This window comes from Streptopelia decaocto (assembly GCF_964273445.1).
Source record: "Streptopelia decaocto genome assembly, chromosome: 13".
Lineage (NCBI taxonomy): Eukaryota > Metazoa > Chordata > Aves > Columbiformes > Columbidae > Streptopelia > Streptopelia decaocto.
In genome coordinates this window covers 6,562,963-6,582,955 of record NC_138668.1, presented here as the reverse complement: position 1 = coordinate 6,582,955, position 19,993 = coordinate 6,562,963, and the positions used below count along the sequence as shown (strand labels likewise).

The window sequence follows — 19,993 nt, the reverse complement described above, 5'->3', positions numbered from 1 at the left end:
CCAAAACAACTAAACCAATACCCAACAAAATCCAACAAACACACAGTGGGAATGAAAAATATTCAAAAACTCTAAGTAACAACAGTGTGAAAGCAGAACACAACCCCCAGAAGCCGCAGGACGTTAAACACAGCCGGGTGACTGTCCCTGCTGCCCAAGGAGCAAAAGGCCCATCAGCGAGTCACCTCCCCAGGGGACAGGGCAGAGCAGTCACCCGCCAGGGGACCCCGGGCACACCCGCAGGCTCCGGCTGCAGCTACAGGAGGAGCTTCAATGGCAAGATGGAAAAATACGACATCCCCTCTGGTCCCCTGCTTTTGCAGAAAGGGTCAACGCTAACGCAGACACAGCTCGCACATGCAAGAAGATGGGTGCAGATAAGCCCCAACCAACATCTCAAACCTGCAGGCATAAGCATACCATCGATACTGTTATCTAGGAAGCAAAGGTTGGAAGTTCCTTTCATAACTGCACAGTCCATCCCTTCCCTTTGAGGGCAGAGTTTATGCAGCGCTTCGCAAAGCCCAGCAGAGCATTAACCAAATATTGTATTTCTGTGCCTTGTCATTTGGGAAATCAGCTTGACACACACAGAGCAGCAGGAGCTTCAGTGACTGCGAGAGGGGCAGGGAAGGCCACTTCTTTTTACTGCTTTTGTTCCTCTGAAATCATGACTGTCACCTCAAAGAACTGTTTCCTTTTTCTGGTACCTCAAAAATCTCCTTCCCTACATCTCCAGTCCAACCCATAATGACAATTTCCAAAGCCAGCAATTTTTACACTACAGAAAGTCACACAGCACAAAAATGGTTGCTTATGCTTGCAACCAATTAAAAAAAAAATACTCTTGGTGAGGCAGGAAAAATGTAGTCACAAAACCGGATATAAATAGGTAATTTCTAATGAGTAAGACACTAGGCAAATTATAAATACTAAACATTTATTGTTTTTCTCATAGGAAGGTTGCAAGATTCCATTTCAAACAATAGGACAAGGTCTTCTGTTGCTTTGGGGATTGTTCGCTTATGGGGAAAGAAAGAGGAATGAGAAACCGGTGTAAAGATACCACCAGCAGCAGTGCAAATGTAGATTTATTTCTTACCTTCACCATCCCAGTGCTGAAGTGCCAAGCTAAGCCCTTCCCAGTTCAACACAGTCTACTTGAACATCATCCAGTTCTTGTGCATCACTAAACAAGAATCCCAGCCCTTCTTCCTTCACCCTTCCCCAACAAGAACACACCCAGTACAGTGACAGCCTGGGAGCCACAGTAAAGCCTGGAGAAAGTTAACGTGGTGGCACTTCATCAAATTAAACCTGAACAGAAGGAAAATTGACAGAATTTAACCTCCAAGATCAGCCGTGCACAGTGCAAAGACATCCGGTAATGCAGCTCACCAGCATTGGTTTTCCAGCTTTCTGTCACAAATACATTTTACACATCCACAAAAAGACAAAAGAGGAAAATCATATAATCCAAGAACACTTTACTTTCAGTTTTAAACAGGAATTACTGACATTTTATGAAAGTCCATCGTACATCTGGGAATGGGATGCGAGTCTTGCCTCATAACAATTACTCACAACGGGCACAAAAGACTCATTAAAAGTACCAAAAGCCAACGGGAGAGTCACCACCAGCAGCACACGGCGCTGTCTGTACCGGTGCCGCTCGCAGACACGCTGAGGTTGGCACATGCAAAGTCCCACTTTCTGTCATCTCTCGTTGTGGCTTTGGGTCTCACGGCTTCGCTCCAAACACATCAGAACGTGATGTTTGCAAGACCTGTTTGAAAACAAAAGGGGGGGGAGGGGAAACAAGTGTTTATTCTTATGCCACCTGTACTTTACGGCCATTACAACAGACACAGGACAAAGGATACTTTCAGAATTTTTAACTTAAATGTAAAGGATTTGGTGGGAGTAAATTAGGAAACAGGTCAATCTGAACTTTAACCCTTTTCTTGATTGTGATGCAGGAATTAATCTGAATAGGCCAGTCTGAAGGAATACTGAAGATATTCATGGCAGAAGGAACAACACGGGGGCGGCTGATGAACTAAGGGTCTGCTCACTAAATTAAAAAGAGAAGGCTGTGGAAAGCACCATTAACCCGGGCAGTAAATTCACACTGGATGAAGAAAAACTGCTGTAGATTGAGGCATATCCTGCATTAGATATTGGATAATCTCCTTTGGCATTTGTGCTTTTTGACTTTTTACCCAAAATTGTCCTTGGTGCTTCTCTAATCGCAGCAAAGAATGTATTCACATTTGCTAAGGAACAGGAAATAAAATTTGCTCTTGAATACTTCTTTGTCAGGAGCAAGGGAAGGGCGGAGAAGGAGAAGGGAGGAAAAAAGACCAACTGACAGGCAGGGAAGTGTTCTGGAAAGACTGAAGTCCCTGAAACTGCAGACAGAAGCAAAGAAACTGCATGTGCAACAGTTTCTGATTTGGACAAATAACAGCTGCAGATATCCATCCTTCACCTGAACCCCAACTCTTTTCATTTTATTATTTCTTAAGCAACAGAAACATACATAATGCTACATAAAGCATGAATCAAGTCTCTCTGTTTCAAAGAAATTCCAGTCTAGGAGAGACAGCATTTAAAGAACAAAAGGAACATTTAAAAGAGTTAACTTCAGAGGGAATTTTTTCCCCCAAAAGGAAGTAGCATGGAAAACTTAGTCTCAAATGGATGTAAATGGGGACAGTGCAGAAGAAGACTGGGCTAAGTAATACAAATTTATTTTTATGTTGTCAGGACACTGTGTTTCCATATACCATGTGCCCATATGGCACTTGATATGCATAGGATTTGTAAACCTTTCAGTCAGTACTGGTAGTATAAAGCAGGCAGTTATTTAAAGTAGCCCATACGGCATCTTTTGGTGTAAAAATTCAACCCCCCCTGTACTGGACAGGCTTCAGGCGCCTGTACAAACCCCCACAAGGCTGTGGGGAACCAGTCCCGAGGTTTGGGAGGTGCTGGCAGCCCCAACAGGAGGGAAGCAGAGCCCACTCCTGCTACGGGAGATTTCCATCGGACACCTGGTGTATGCTGTCCCGTCCTTCCCCATGAGATTTCAACGGGAAGGGCCATCTCCCAGATGCTAGAGGACATTACCCAGATTGCTGCTGTCCTTGGAAGCCCAGCAGATGCAGTAGTGCTGCATTAATTGTTCAAACAGTTCTTTTTCATCTAGGAATTCAAGTGCTTCTATTCTGCAGGAATAAAAAGAAAAACCGTGATTCAAAGTGGAGTCTCAGTCCAGTTTTTAACGTAACCTTCCTCCCTCCATAGGGGGGAAAGCAATGGCCAGTCAGGTAGTTACCTTTCTAGTAAACTAATGGAGGCATCTGTGCATAATGAAGACACCACCACCACTCCCAGCCTTTGTTGTAAATGTATGAAACAAGTAACCCACCGGACATTTTCAACTTCTCAACCCTAAACTTCATGTTCCAGGACTAATCTGTGTAACTTCTCACAAATACCAGCATTCCTCTTCTATCACCTTTTACTGCACTTATCTGGTCTTGCTGGATGTAAGTAGAAACAATAGTACCTCCTCATGGAAGCAGATTCATCCTTATCAAATGACTACAGCAAACAGCTGCAGGCAGCATTTCCTCCAGACAATCACAAGTCAATATCATGTCATGGAAGAAGAGTGATGGGTAAATCAATGCAGCTTCTAACAGCTCCCACATAAGCTTATGATAAAGCACAAACCGAATGGTACAAATAAGATCTGAGCATTTTTTTCCTAAAATGATTCTACCTAGGATTCCTACAGTAAGATCTTTTAATTTCTTCCAAACAAATGGGAGAACTTCTCTCAAGCTGTGCTTGCTTTAAGAAGTTTAACCTGGCACATTCCTCCCTCTCACTCTAGATTACTTGAATACTGGAGTGTTTATTTTCCATGCTAAATATTTGGAAGGGCTGCTACTGAGGATCAAAAGAGTCTGAGGGGCAAAAGTTGCTGAATACACTCAAAGATGTGCAAGTGCTGCAGAAGAACACTTTTGTAAAGATTTTTATAAACAAAAAGTGTTCTTTGCCTCGTTAATACTGAAGGACAGGGTTTATGTAACCTATTTCTTGGTATTTGGAACAAGTGGAAGGAGCTGAACAGATCTAAGGTAGTCAAAAATGCTGCAAAAGAACTACAAGCTATGTCTCTCCACCAGTGCCATATGGTACAATCACACAGTCATCGTTCCTATTTAAATAACCTATGATTTTCAGTCTCACCTGTTCAGTTCCATGGTTTGAGAAATCCCCATATGTGAATACTTATTTCGACCAAGGTAACTTGTTCAGCTAATTCAAACTATCATTAATGAATGACTCATAGCAATTCACACTTGATATTATATACCTCAGAAGTTACTCATTAAAAGGTTTCCTCCCTTTTTAGCTTTTCTTGAATGCAAAAAAAAATTTCACAAAATCCATGCAGATTAATGGCTGTTGTAACAGCCTTTAGTTATACCCTGTGTGCACTAAGCTCTGCCTAGAGACCCAGCCTTGCTCATGAACATGAGATGAATGGAAGATGCATTGATCTGAGAGACAGACAGACCCGCTGTTGGGCACAACTCTCCTCCCTCTCCCTTTGCTTTCACAGAACAAGAGGTCACAGCACATCATCACTGCCCTGGCTCATTACCTAAATATGCTGCCAAGGAGCGAGGAAGGGGAGAACAGGACTGGCCACCTTCTACCCACTTGTAGTAGAAAAAGCAAATGTCTAAGTAATCTTATGTAAGCCTATGAGACTGGAGCAAACACCTGGATGTCACCTCCCTTGGGGACATGCAGAGCAGCTGCCTGTTCTGAGTGTGTTTTAGGACTCCACCCATCTAGTGCTGTGGAGGCTGGATGTTCACAAGAAACATCTCAGGTGCTGTGAACACCCAACATGGCATTGCTCTTTTGTCTGCAGATTTATATCATGAGATGCTTTATATCGCACCCAAATAAATCATCACCACTGCCAGTCTACTTCTGGCAGCAATAACCCTCTGGATCATTAACGCTGCTTCAGGCGTTACCCTCAAGGCTCTGCAGAGCTCCAGACACATTGTCTGCCCAGCCAGCATCCGCACGCAGCCTCCCCTGCTATATCGAGGGATCTCTTACTACGTGCTGATGTGTACTACCTTGGAAATGACATCTGAAGATGACTTTGGGCCGCAAGCAAGCTTTCAGTAATACCTTTTGACATCAGCCTGTGGCAAAAAGCTGTATACTTTCATCATATCAATGGCATGTGCAGCTTCCCAGCCATTTAACAGCAATCGTTCCCTCTGTAAAATAAACAAGCAGCACAATTTTCAGAGGACTCTAGGAAAAATATCAGAGAACAGTGTTTTCCCTGAAGGATTTTGTAGGCCATCTGCTTGACCTGTTCTTTGAAGAGCTCTTATACTCTTTTCTAAGCATCTGCTGTCAACCTCTGTGCAGAGAGGACAGTGAGCTGGATGAAGCTGTGCTCTGATCTGCTGCAGTTTGTGCAACTACTGAAACTAAGTGATATCGAGCAACCCTGGCACTAATAACAGGGAACCCCTACAACATGGACAGGAAAGGGTTTCAGCAACTGCCCTCCCCAAACCTGCTAGGATCACTGCTCTGAGCCTTCCAGAGCACACACACGGGCAGGACTTGCAGATGGATTAATTAAGATTAATATCAAACACGCTGAGAGCTCTGTGCCCCTTTACCTGCGAGTCTAAGGATCTGCAGACTTCCACTCCAGCCAGGTTACACTGTCGTCTCTGCAAGTTCTCAATCATGATCTGTCCAAACCGGTCCGTCATATTCACCTCAGGTAGAGAAGGAGACAAAAGTGTTCCCCCTTCCGAAAAGAATGTAATCGCAGTGAAAAGCAGTAACTTTGGTTAAACTCTTGAATTGTCTATGTCATAAGATGTACAGGATAACATTAAAGTAAAGTTTCACATACTCTTATACCAGGTCTCATCTCCCACTGCCACAGCCTCCTCGGGCCCCTCATGTTTAGTGCCAGTTTAACGGTGACAAAGCTGCTGCCTCGGCAGACACGGGGACTCTGCACCGCACACTGAAAAGCGACTCTGCTTTTAATTGTCAGCAGCGCAGTTCAGGTCTCTCGCAGTGATTTACAGCTTGGAAGATCCTGTTACTAATTCCTGGAGCAACCCGGTTCCCCCAAGGCAGCATTTTTCTTCCATACAGAGCAGCTGTGTTCATGCTGATGTGATTTTTGCTCCACTTTGCCAGAGAACACAGAGGGGTAGTTTTCTAATGTTATACACTCATATCCAACGTTCAGCAGCATTCCTTTTCCCTCTGTCTTATGTAAACCAATATTCTATGGTTTTCTCCACATACGGATTAAGCCTCAGTTCTTCTAGTCCAATATAATCCAGCAATTGTATTTCAGAGTAGCTGCATACTCTTTACAGTGAGCTACAGAGCTACAAAATAAAATACATTACTGAAGAAATTTAGCATAAACTGCTGTCTACACAAAAGGACATGGGCCACTCTTTATTTTACAAGAAGAAATCGCACTGTTGAGAGCAATTTTTATTATAATAACGCATGTCTAAAAATGCCATTTTTGTTTTACCTGCTCATAATTTATAAACATCGCCACTGGAAAAGTGCTTGCTGCCCACTTTAGGAGATCTGCAGATTGCTGCGGTGTCATGTAAACCAGCACACACTCTGCTACCAGAAGCGTTGGCAACCTTTAAAACAACAACAACAAAAAAAACACAACAAGAGAACATGAAACATCTATAAAAAAATTATTAGCAAGCAAGTAATTTCATATTCCCCAAAATTCTTAAAGGTGCTACCGTTTTTATGAACTAGACACTTAAGACTGAATGAAATCACTTCATCAAGTTGACTAGAACTGGGTTTTCTGGCAGTTGACAGGGGACTCCCGTGGTTACAAAGCAGAGATACCAGGAAAAAATCTCCCCTAAGTCAGCCACACTATGAACACAGAAGACTGTGTATCCTGTAAGTGTTTTCTGAGCTGTGAGAGCATGAGCTGAAGTACATACTAAAATTCACTTTGCAGAAGAATTGTACCCTATAGATAAAATCCACACTAGAGATCAGTACAAGTAGGAATAAAACTAGACTAACTTCTTCAATATCTGTAGAACAAGCTTCACGTATAATCTAACAAAATACAGTCTTTAGATTGCGTGTTGCCTCTTCCCCCTCCACCCACAAAAAAAACAAACTAAAAAAACTACACAAGTAATTTCGCTTAGAATTGTGGAGTTTTCTTCTAATTGCTAGAATGAACAAGAAAAAGAAGAGTCACTAGAAGTAGGAGAAATTCCACAAAGAGCTGCGATGTAGGCAAGCAAGGCAAGATTTCAGAAGATGGAAGTGTAAAGATTTAAATGGCAATTTGATGCATTCTGCTTACCCATATGCTCTCTCCCACCCAGCCAGATAGCTGCTATTTATAGATGTTATATTTGAAAGGTCTGTCCATCATCCACTCAAAACTTAAACCCTGCCCCCTCCAAAAGCCTCACACTGAACAGTAGAATCCCAGATATTGGCTTCCAGAGCCAAGTTCTCAAAGGCCTCCATGGCAATCACTGTACCAGAAAGTCTGGGGAGCAACAGGGGCTTTAATTGGAGGCAATAACTTTAACTGGTGTGAGAGGATCATACACCCCAGAGAACCAACCACCACAAACACATTCTCAGAAGTCCAGGCTTCATTCTCCCAGCGATTCAAGAACAAGAGGCAAGTAGTTCTGCAATGTTTGCTCTTCTCAGGAAGGATAAAATGCAGTGTGCAGAGCAGCCTGTGGCAGGAACAGCTGTGCTGCAGCGTGAATGCCCGAACAGTCATGGCGAGAGGTGTCTGAACAACCCCTGCTGCTCCGAGGGCTCAGGAAAAGGTAACCATGGAAATGGCATAATGAGCACCGGCTGCAGATGCTGTGCCCAAGTCTGACTGCACTCTCACCAGGGCACTCCCACAAGCCCTCATCACAAAACCAAAATTAAATGATCTTACTGTATATCCAGGCTATGTTTCTTTAATTTTTCCTCCAGATCTGATGAGAAACGGAGATCTGCTCCCACTATGGAATAGCGAGTGGAGTCCAGGCTGTGAGAATCTGCAAGTTCAACATTTTGAGAGACTAATGGTTACAAATCAGAGAGATGCTGAAATTATTAATCAAAAAAACAAACACACCAGAACATAGGAGTTTGAAGTCAAAGTTTGATCTGTTATACATAACAATGAACAGCAAACATTAATTGTTGTGTTTTACAGACGGTGATACATTAGCATCAGACTCCGTAAGAAGCCTCATCTTTCACTCCGCAGCCTCTGTAAATGCAGATGGGTTATCCTGGCCGTTACCATGGTTTCGAGAAACCCAGAGAGAAGAAAAATGTAAAGATTAAAGGCAGCATTTTTTGTTTCATTTGTAGAGTCTTTTTAGATGACCCAATGTACATGAGGAATTACATCAAAATAAGTACATCAATTTCTGAAAAACTAAGTTAAAAGTAACAGTGTTCCAAACATTAATGATATAGCTACATAAATTAACAATACATAAAGTTACATAATATATATGGGTATCAGACACAGATTTGGGGGCCAAAAGAAGTTATTATGTAGGGTATTTAAGTGTAGAGTCAAATTAGAAACTGTATTCCGAGAAACAAATATTCACCCTGAGATACAAGATGCAGGAAGTGCCTGCAAGTGCTTTCCAGCTTGGAAGAGGAACAAACCCTGACGTCCAAAGACACTTTGCACACTGGCAGAGCTGCCCAAAGCAGCAGCGCCCGAGCTGGCGCTGCCGGTTACTGTGAGCACAGAGAGCACGAGGACAGGAGCAGAGAAGCCAAGCGGCTGAAGGGACGCGATGAAAGGGGATTTCCATTTCGGGAGAGGAAAGAGGGGAAAAAAAAAAAAAGCAGCAACAAAAATAAAAAGCAACTTGTTAAATTAAGCCGTGCTTCAAATGTTCTGGAAGATGTACCTCCATTTAGCTTTCAAGTGAACAACTGCTTGAAAACTAGCAAGTGACAATAGCTGTCTTTCCAGGAACACTTGTGAGCACGCAGAGAAACCAGAACAGCTCATGCAGAGTTACAGAGGGAGGAGAGGGGAAAAAAAAAAAAGGAAAAAGAAAGTTGTGCAGCACATGATTCAACATTTTGAGTCAAGGCTTTTTTCCATGTGCATGTTCTGTAAAAGCTTTACTACTTCCCACACCCTTCTATTTAAGTTTTTATATCAAGGCCATGATAATGGCATCAAAAAAGGCCACACAAAAAAAACCCCACACCACACAGATGAAAGTATTTATATAGTGATTGGTTTGCTGTCCAGAGATACAGCGCAGCAAGCAGTCACCACAATTAGTATGAAATTAACGCAATCTTCTTGTCTGGCTTAATTGACTTGGACATATCAGTACGTTAATTATAACCAGAAATAAAGGACATTTTTTTTTAAGCGATCCAGTAACAGAAGTGGTACAAACACTTGAGACGTGGAAGCAAATACCTCTTGCTCGCACCATGTTGATTCAAGAGTTTTTAGCACTGAAAAGCAAAACCTCTCCAACTTCAGGTTAGGAAACGGTCCTTCTAAATGGTTCCAATTTCAGCAACCAGAACGGCTCACATTGGTTTTAATAAGCCTGTATTTGCATGAGCAAACCCCAGGGGATTTCTGCTGGGCCCTGCCATGGTGCGAGGAGCAGCCCACACGGCCTCAGCGCCGCTGGGCAGCGCAGCAGAGCCAACTGCTTGGCAGATGGAGGTTGTGGACAAGGGAAAATAAACGGCCATATAGCCATAGGCTGGTTATTTAGAGTTAACTACTGGAGAAAATAAATTTAAAAAAAGCTGACTAGGAATGGATTGTCTCCTTCTCTTCGAAAGCCTTTCATTCCAAACCAAATGCAATCACTTCCACTTTCAGCACCCGGGTTGCCTGGTCCTCCTTTGGTCCGTTCAAACAGAACCTTCTTGTTCCTCCACACATTTTCCTGCCACCTTCCCTCAACTCAAACACAACTGCAGACAGTACCGAGGCCGAGCTGCACACATATCACACACAAGCTGATGCAGTTGCCAGACATTGTGCATTTTAAACATCTCTGAAAGCACCTCATCAAATATCCCCATAATTCATATATTTAAACATTCACAATCAATACTTATCTCCTGAAGGAAATCTTAAGGCAAAATATGAAATTTACACTAGTCAATTTTAAAATGCAAGAAGAGAGGCAGACGGAAAGAAAGCAAGAGGAAGAGTTGAAGCTAAGCCCTTCCACACTTCCCGGTCAGATTTACTGCTGGCTTCCACCTTTGGCCCACACTTGGCATTAAAAAAAAAAAAACCCTTTATATACAAAGTCAAAAGGATGAAGAGATCAAATTTAACTAGGTAAACACCTTCAAGATCTTAAAATCAGACTGACAATTACTCCATCACTTCATACTTCGATAACATAACTCATTTATTGCACAGCAATGGCAGCTGATGATAGTTGGAATTGTTCCCAGCCTGGAAGTTAAAAGTCAAAGTACAGTCGTAAACATCTCAGAAAATAATGCACTGCTAGGTCATGGTCTGGCACCAATTTCTACTTCACTGCAGAGTCTGATGCTCCAAGTATGAATATTTGCAAACATGTTGCCACCCTGACTGAGCAGCACTGGTGCAAATGTATTTTACGATACCTGCCCAGCTACAGAGCAGCTGAAAAAGCAAGTTTTAGCTTGGTAGTGCAGGCACGTGGCCTCCATTGATTTCTTCTTATGAACAAGAACGTTTTTTTAACTTAATCAATTTTTTTTGTGGATGTGTAAAACATATTTGTGACAGGAAGGTGGAAAACCAGTGCTGGTGAGCTATATTACTGGTGGCTCAATTCATTGAAAATCCCATATTCTGAGCAATAATTCCTATCCAGGTGCCTATTCTTCATGTAGTTTCTTAGCAAAGTTGCTTGGTCACGATGTTCGTTCTTAAAGCACAGAGTTCTGGTTTTCTGTGCGATGCTCACGCTTAACACATTCAGTTTTGAACAAAGTTTCTCTCTTGTCTGAAATGAAGGTTTGAGAAATATCAGATTCAGATTTCATTTGAGAAATACAAGGGAGGGAAGAGTGAAGGAAAGAGAAGAGCGCCAGCGCTCCAGCCCTCCTCCCAAGCTCAGCCTCTGCTGCATGCATCTGTTTCCTGTGCACGATGCAGAGATTATTCTGCTCTCATCATACCACTTGTTTGTATATTTTCCATGACTTCTGGCACAGAAGTAACAATACCAGTGGGCTAAATTTAGGTATCACTGCAGTAAATGAATAGTAGGAGGAGTTGCTTATAGTTGCCTTTGGACCTCACTGCAATAAATATTTTCTTCAGAGGAATGTGCTACCAGCAGAGGAATGCTCTGGTTTATGGTGGCCCTGGGGCATTCACCCGCCTGCTGCAGCGGTGTTATTCAGAGCACAAGGGTGTATTTCCCCTGCTACCAGAATTCAGAGTTTTCTTTTCTTTTCTTACTGTCTTCTCAGATTAGAGAAACAACTTCCTGGAGTTTTTCCAAGAGACAGCACGCGGGATGCTATTGACTCAAACTGATTTCATCAGGGTTTTCATCCTAAGGTATCTTTGGCAGCTTTACAACCACCCAGCCCATACAGCCTATTCTGCCGGCTCACAAGGCATGACAGTGAGTTGGTCTCACTCAGGTTGGTTGTTAATTGCAACATCAGAACAGGGTACGTCCCGAAACACAACGAAATTTAGTTCATCTTGTAAGCAGAGGATCATTCCCAAAGCAGGCATGCAAGTCAGACACGTTGGGTCACAAGTAAGCTTGGAACGTAGTGAAAAGGAGTTAAAATAACCAACTCCCAAAGCTGAACTAGACAGGGACAGAAAGTGTCCGAGTGGCACTGAAAGGTAAGAGTTCACAGATGTGTAATCTGCACTCGCAAGGTGCAGCACTTACTTCCCAGTACTGGAATCTGCATCGTAAACCAGATAGCGCTGACCTCTAAAAACAAGTTAACCTGGTACTGCCTCAGCAATGTCACATCACTGCACAAACACTCTGCTTTCCCCCGAGACCCAACGCTCCCCAGGAAACAAAACTACTCAATGACAAGTGTCATCTCACTTCATTCAAGGGCAGAGGCCACAAACATCTACACTTGAATTGCAAGCTGTGCTGTCATGGCTTTATCTGAAGTGCAGGAGAAAGCAGATGTTGCCCTGAAGCCGATAAAGTTGTCTGTAACACTAGCTTCATGAAATGAAAATATTTGCTGTAAGAAAAGCAATAGGAGAATGAGAGTCATGTCAATTGGTATTAAAACTACTCAAAAATCAAATTTCAAGGCACCTAAACAAATTATTGCTGGTATACACAAGGCAGCAGTGTGGAAATGATTTGGGGGTGGGGGACAGGTCAGGACAACCTCCCTCCTCAAGATTCTAAAATCCTGGTCCATATCCGCACTCTGAAAACCACAGAAATGAGCAGCATTTTCCTACATGGAAACGCTGCTTCACTGTGCCCCACTACACTCCCTGTTCCCAGAACACTGCGTTAGTCTAACAGCTGGACCAGGTCAGACCAAAGGTGCCCCCACTACAGTCTCCTGCCTCTCACGGATGCCACCAGCAGCTACCTATGGAAGAGACAAAAAGAAGGCAAAACATTCTACTAATACTGGTATCTATGTTGTTTTCTTTTTTCCAAGAATCCTTAAACTTGATCTGCATTTCTGGACCATTCCTGAGCCACTGTTTCTATATATCTATTTATTATAGCACCCAGATCTTGCACACAGGCAGCAATAATCAGTCAGCAGCCTATCATTTGCATGTGAGGCACAAACTATTTTTTCCACCCATGTGCATCACTTTATATTAATCCACATTGAATTTATCACCAAGTCACTAGTTTCCCAAGATTCTTCAACAGTTCTTTACCCCTCTGAAGAGTTCAGACTTGCCAACAAGCTGCCATGTACTAGTCACTCTATTTCCCAATCATTTCTTAGTGTTGAAGAAGAACAGATCCTGTGCACAGATCTCCATCTTTCTCCATGATGAAAATTAACAACATATGGTACCCTCCATCCCAGCTCTTTATCCATATGAGAACCATTCCTCCTATCCACAGCTGTGCGATTTCTTTGGCACACTTCAGTAAGGGACGCTGTCAAACAATTTTTTCTAGTTCAAGCACTATTAGTTGGATGTCCTCTTCCAATGCATCTATTGACTCCTGTAGAGAGCTGCAATACAGTTGTGAGGCAGAACTTATCCTAACAAAAGCTATGCTGACTCTTCAACACTGTATTATTGCTGCGTTCCCCCAAGTCTGTCTGTCAGAGTTTCTACTAATTTGTTTAGCAGAGACATCAGTCCCACCAGCTCATAGTTCCCTGGATTTCTCCTGGAGCCTCTCAGAGTCACAGCTGCCACCTTCCAGTTGTCAGGTACTACGACACTTTTAAAACAAGAGGATATATGCCAGTTAGTAGCTGAGCGAATTCGTTGTCAAGCTCCTTTAGATGTGTAAGAGATCTCTATTCATCCATCTGATTTGTCTGCTTAGTCCACAGCCTGTTCTGGTGGCAGTTCCACGTGCAGCAGAGCCAGCCCTGTGTCCTTAAACCAGAGCTCCCACATAGATTTCACTTCAGCTGACCGGTGGTTATCAGGTGCCAGTTCAAACTGGGATTCCACAACAGACTTTCCCCAAATATCTGGGCATTATGCCCCATCCCACAGATGTCAGTGTAGCAGAGCCTGCATCAGCAGGTCACAGGAATACAGCAACTCTGAAGTATCTAAAACCCAGCACTTAGAACAACAGAAACAGCTTTAGAGGAAGAAGCCGCTCCAATGCAGTCAATCAGTGATACATTAATTGCTGTTGACTGCTGTGACTTGCCAATTAGTAGCTTTTGATTACAGTACACCACTGCAACTTGATAACTTCGCAGTAATTTTACTGTACCAGATTTATCAACAGCTGCTCAGTAACACAAATACTATCAGCCCCTTCTCATTGACCCTGTATTAACGCCTTTGTAACAGTGCTGATGCAGCACATCTAGTACAGACGAGATACATTCTAAGAAGATCTCCCACCTAAAACACAGTGGTACTTAGGAGCCCGTTTTCTGAGACAGGGCACTGGGCTTTCAGCTTTCGAGCCCTCAATGTACAAGGGAGAATTCTGCCATTCAAATCACATCTAAAAGGTCAGTAAGTTAAGACGCTCTAACATGTATCAATAAAATGTGCATAATATGCACAAATACACACAGTCAATTCAGTGCGTGGCAGTACCATGATCCAAGCACTATGAGCCTGGGTGAAGCCTCTACCCCAGAAAGCAGGAGACACCCCCACAATCTTCACACTCCTCCTCACTCTCGGCAGGGCCCTGTCGAGCCCTCCAGACCCTTGGCTAGAATTGTGCTTATTAAAATCACCTGTAGATGGAATCTCATCAGGGAACACTGAACACAGGGTCAGGGTCACATCTGCTAACACTAATTAGTTGGTATCACAGATGCAGATAATTACTGTTCCTCCTAAATGGTCCAGGGCAGCCACTACAGAGTCATATCTGCTATTTAGGCACTGAAAACATAACTCACAGAATCACAGAATGTCAGGAGTTGAAAGGGACCTTGAAAGATCATCTAGTCCAATCCCCCTGCTGGAGCAGGAACACCTAGATCAATGGAACCCAATTTTTTCCACAAGGAAAGAGGTTTTCAAATTACAGTCCTGACAGAAACATAACAAGGCTGTACGACAGTACAAGCACACAACACCACCTGAATCTAATCTCCTCTTCATACTAAAATGCCACAAACAGCACTGGCTCCTGAGAATGGACTTTGCAGACTGTATTTCTTCTGTGAAGACTCCCCTAAATGTAAAGACCTGTGCTCTTAATGAGACAGAAAGAAGACAGAGGAAAACACTCAACAGATATTTTAATCCAGTAAATATGGCTATCAGTAGCGTTTTTCCTTTTCTGTAACACAAAAACCCCCACAACTTAAGCCACATATGACAGAAGAAAAATCCCAACAGCTTTCTGGCAGAATAAAACCACTTCAAGAGAAGACATTCCTAACATGGCACAGAACAAATGGGCAGGAGTCTGTGAGAGAAGAAAAAAGCCTCTTTTCCCTCCCAATTCTCTGTCCAAACAGCATTTCAAACATTAAAAGCCTGCCCACATAGCAGAACAAAATGATCAGAAAAGTTTTAAAAGTGCTGCAGTACATTGCTGGCTTATTTTGAAGATGACTCACCTATTAGAAGAGAGTCCCCTGAATGGGATTCCATAATTGGTTTTGACAGGGGAGGTTTTGATCTGTGGGAAGAAGCAGCATCTCTGAGCAGTTAATCTTGTTTTACAGTGTGCTTAGATTTTTTTAAACATATATATGTGTGTGTGTGTGTGAGAGAGAAACAGACAAGAGAATACCTCTGCCCTCTACTGGAAATAAAAAGGTTTGCAAGGTAGACTCAGTAGGAAGTTGCAGTTGAGTTTTATACCCAGCAACTCTTAAGTTTTGAGGTAATTGTTCAAGAGGAATCCAGACACTCTCTTCAGGTATCCTCCATGTATCCAAACAGAATATCCGCACCATCCCAGCTATCCTACCTCTCTAACGGAACATGCAAGTCTGGGAATTTACCGAAGTCTTCAGTAGAAAGAAGACTTAACCAATTCTTATCATCATGAGGCTTCTCCTGCCCATTATATTTTACATAATTAAGAATAAAGTCTGCTTGCCTCCCTAAAGCTTCCACATACCAACTTCTCTAATTTGGAATAATGGCTGCACAGTCACATGCAAGACTTGCCTGTATAATGAAACCTCTACTCTAAATCCCAGAGCACAAAGAGTTTCTCAAAAGAGAGATGAAATAATTGTAGCTTGCAATCCATGACATTTTGCTGAATTACATTCAGTTCCACAAAGCAAAACATACTTACTTGATATTATGTATTTTTCTTGCAACTATCATTGGAAAATCCACTTCAAAATATTTTTTAGGGAGAAGATTTTCATCCTGAGAATTAGAGTAAGACTCTAGAATTAGCAACATTCGAGTTTCACATGCACATGACAAGAAGATACAACCTTAAGTCCCAAATAGTTTTGGTTTAGTTTACTCTGGCATTTGTAACAGTAGTATAACTTAACGTCTCACTGCTTTAAAACAAACACACACCAAAAACCAAACCCAAAACAGTTAAGAGACATTAGAATGTTCTCTAAGCATTAAGGAAACTATTTTCCATTTTATGTCATGCAGCAAACCTAGACACCAGATCACTGAAACATACATTCCAACAATATATTATCAGGATCTAGCAGAGCGCAGCAACAGGAAGCTATTATGACATTTGCCCTGCATCTTCAGTATATTCTTCTAAGAAAGGAATCGGGAATATTTTACACAGAAAGTGACTACATTCCCTAATTCATCCTCAAACTGAAGCCAAACTATGAGCGCACCAGTTTTCCTCCACTACAAAAAAGGGGAAAACCTCTTCATTTTGTGTTGTCACCATCTGACACCCTGACAGATAAGTCGTACCAAGTTTCTCCCCATGCAGCAGTCCTTTTGTGATGGATATGAACTGCCAGTTCCAGCCTGTCAACCTCATGAATTTCTGAACAGTAGATTAAATCAGTAGTGAAAACACTGAAGCACTTGATTAACTGGGTCCCATCTTCTGTATGTTAATTATACCACACCTGCTCTTTACAAGGAGGAAGAATTGGAATTACAGGCCCCACTTTAGCTTTTAAAAAATCACTGCTATAGGAAAATTAATAAAACTATTGACATAGTTTTCATAGGAATGTAGTTAAGAAAAATATTCACATCTGAGAAAAAAATTCATTATTTTTTCCCTTCCGCTGACTGAAATATAATGAATTGTGACCAAGCAAAGTGCATCTGGCCTCCCTGGGCTTTCTTCCAGAAACCAAATTTACAAATGTAAATGCTAATGAGAAGATAGCTTAGAGGTGTTTTCACTCAGAACAGTACCATCACATAATACCTGAAGAATGTGAATTTTGGTGAATTACACACATGCAAACAGACATACATATTTAAACATCTAAACTCACATTTTTGTAAGTAATTCAGAAACATGTCAATAGAGCCTGTATAATCCTATACTTTGACACCTTATTCCTGTTCTAATATGGGATAAAAAAGTAAAACCTAATGGCTCAGAGATAACAGCACAATGGGGAGTTCAGCTCTGGTCCTGACAGCCCACTAGAGGTCAGCGCCGTGTCACACACATTTTGGTGAAACTCAGTGAAAACTGCAGCCTCTCCTGTGCCCTCAGCTCTAAAGGTACCTAAACTAACCCTTCCCCAGCCGAGCCCGGGGCAGAGCAGTGCAGGCAGCCCCGCACACCCGCTGGCCCACAGCAGCGCTCACTGAAACTGCTCCAAACGGCCCCAGCCGGGTCTGTTACTCTCAGCTCTTGTTACCTTTAATCTCCAGAACAGGGTATCCATGCCAGCACCAAGATTAACAATTTGACAGTTGCATTCTGTCTTCTTTAGAAAAGCTTTAATCAGATAACTGACTCCATGAACACGAGCGTAATAGCCTGTTAACAACAACAAAAAGGTTATTTTTATTATTACTTTCATATAATACTTGGTGTTTAACACATACTAAGATTTCTAGGTAACTTTATACACTCACTATTTAAATAAAATGTACTTCCTAGGAAGAATAATTTTCTCTTTTTAAGATACCTAAGTGGTTCGGGGGTTTTTTATTACTAACAAAATCTGATGCACTGATAAAACAGGATTGCTTGGGTAAATACAAGTTTTAGTCAAGTTTCACCTCAAACTGTGCAGAATGCTAGTTGTGTGCTAGCTAGGGTACACATTTTTTGCAGAGACCAGAGCCAACACAAGCTGCTGTCCCGGGTCAAATCAACATTTTTGATTGCTTTGCAGAGATTACTGCACACTGAGACACACAGAACACAGAAAACAAAGGATAAGAGTTTGGTTTAAAGAATAATATTTAAAAAAAATCAGGTACCATATGGAACTATTACTGTGAAGAAAACCTGTCTTGTTCTTTCATGCATTTCCTACACTCCATAAATACCCCATATACATGGAGGGTTCGTCAGGTGCTCCTCAAGACCAGTGGAGAACACGTTTGCACTGTCTTTGTTCACATTCACACGCCAACTTGCCTCTGTTGATTTCAGGTGCTTTTCTCTCTTTGGCTTGTCTCACAAAATACTGGATATAAGGGTCCTTCCAGTAACCAACACTCACAGCAAACCTGCCCAGTAGAGAGGAAAAAGAAAACGTAAGAGAAACATGAGATAAAGCCACCAAGACTGACTCTAAAGGATACACAGGCTGAAAAAGTCACTCTCTGACCCAGGTGTGCACATGCAGACAAGGTTTAAAAACCCTGTTGAATGGGTGCATTTATTTCAATTAAGAAGTTACAGAAAACCTAGTAGCAAATGTTGGTTCTTGCCATGTTAAACAATCATCTTGTTAATGGTCTGCGTGCTATTCAATGAACTGTGAGTGAAGGCCCTACTACCTCCAATACATCCTCCCTGGGGACCCAGCTAAGAGAGGAACTACCTGAAGTTCCTCAGACTGCACACAAAGCACGTGTTACTTCTATAGATCATTATGCTACGAGCTGTTCGCACTTACTCCCGATCTTCCACATGTCTCTTCAACACAACAACAGCGCTGTGCTATTCTAATAGAACTTATTAGTTTTACAATGGATTTGAAAAGGTAAACTCTCAAAAACAAACTCAGCCACCCAACAATTTGCTGCTATGCCACCAGCAAAGCTCAGAACAAACCAGCAGCAGCCACAGATGCCCCAGCATAACAGAGAACCAAAACTCCTGGCCCTCCCAGCACCCACCCTCCAGGAGAGGTGAAGTAAAGAATTCCAAAAAATATCAATTTTTTTCCCCCCTAGATATTAAACATCACTGAAATTTCTAACCACCACTGTTAGCCAGTGTAATGCCAGCTATCACTGTGTGCTGCTTAATAAACAAACTCCCTATTGAAAATTGGGTGGGTGCTTATTAACAGGAGTGGGGTAGTTCAGGGCAAAGCCGATGGGCAGAGGTGTCCGTGCGGGTGAGCAGCCCAGACCCCACAACCCACGTTGGGGACACTGTGCCCCTGCTGGTCCGTTTGTCCTCCCGCCCCAGCCCCACTCACTCCGGGCACACGGCTCCAGCTGGGCCTCCCCGGCCCCAGTTACGCTCTCGGCCTCAGTACAGCCAAAAGACACCGGTGGGCACCTGGGAAAAGGGACTCCCTCCCCTCTTCTCTCCTCCAGCCCAGCTTCCCGGGGCCCGGCCCGTGTTCCACCGCGACCCGCTGCGGGAGGACACCGGAGGGGCCCGGCCCAGCCCACCCCATCCCGCCGCTGCCCCCAGGCGCCACTACCGTTTGCAGACAGACGCGTCCTCGCACGTGCCCCGGACCGCCTCATCCGCCTCGTCGAGGCCAGCGGCAGAGAGGGGGTCGCGGGCAGCGGCCGCCATGGAGGGCTCGGGGCTCAGCTGCCCGCCGCCGCTGCTGCCGCCACCGCCCCTACAGCCTGCCCCCCGCCGCCGCTTATTGGGAGGCCGCCGCAGCGCGGCCCGCCGGGACCCGACGATTGGCTCACAGGCCCATCCATTCCCATAACACCCAATGAAAGAAGGCAGGCTCGGCCGCCCCGCCCAGGAAGCGGCGGCGGTACCGCACGGGAGGCCGGGAGCAGTAGTCTTGGGAAACGCCCGGCGGCAACGCCGCGGGGGGTGCGGGGTGGGGTTGGACCCCGGGGCTGTCCGCTCCGGGGGGGGCGGTCCCCGCTAACCGAGCC

General features: G+C 43.5%; 1 protein-coding gene across 1 annotated transcript; it reads right to left on the bottom strand.

Moving 5' to 3' along the window:
* Window positions 1-1,470: 1,470 nt before the first annotated feature.
* LCMT1 (leucine carboxyl methyltransferase 1) lies at window positions 1,471-19,765 on the bottom strand. Its single transcript, XM_082064962.1, has 11 exons — window positions 19,573-19,765; window positions 18,327-18,418; window positions 17,596-17,717; window positions 16,071-16,147; window positions 15,379-15,440; window positions 8,060-8,162; window positions 6,632-6,752; window positions 5,742-5,843; window positions 5,233-5,324; window positions 3,133-3,230; window positions 1,471-1,786 (listed from the first exon to the last, which is right to left on the bottom strand). The coding sequence occupies exons 1-11, from the start codon at window positions 19,668-19,670 to the stop codon at window positions 1,764-1,766; spliced, it is 990 nt and encodes a 329-aa protein (XP_081921088.1). The 5' UTR covers window positions 19,671-19,765; the 3' UTR covers window positions 1,471-1,763.
* Window positions 19,766-19,993: the final 228 nt, after the last annotated feature.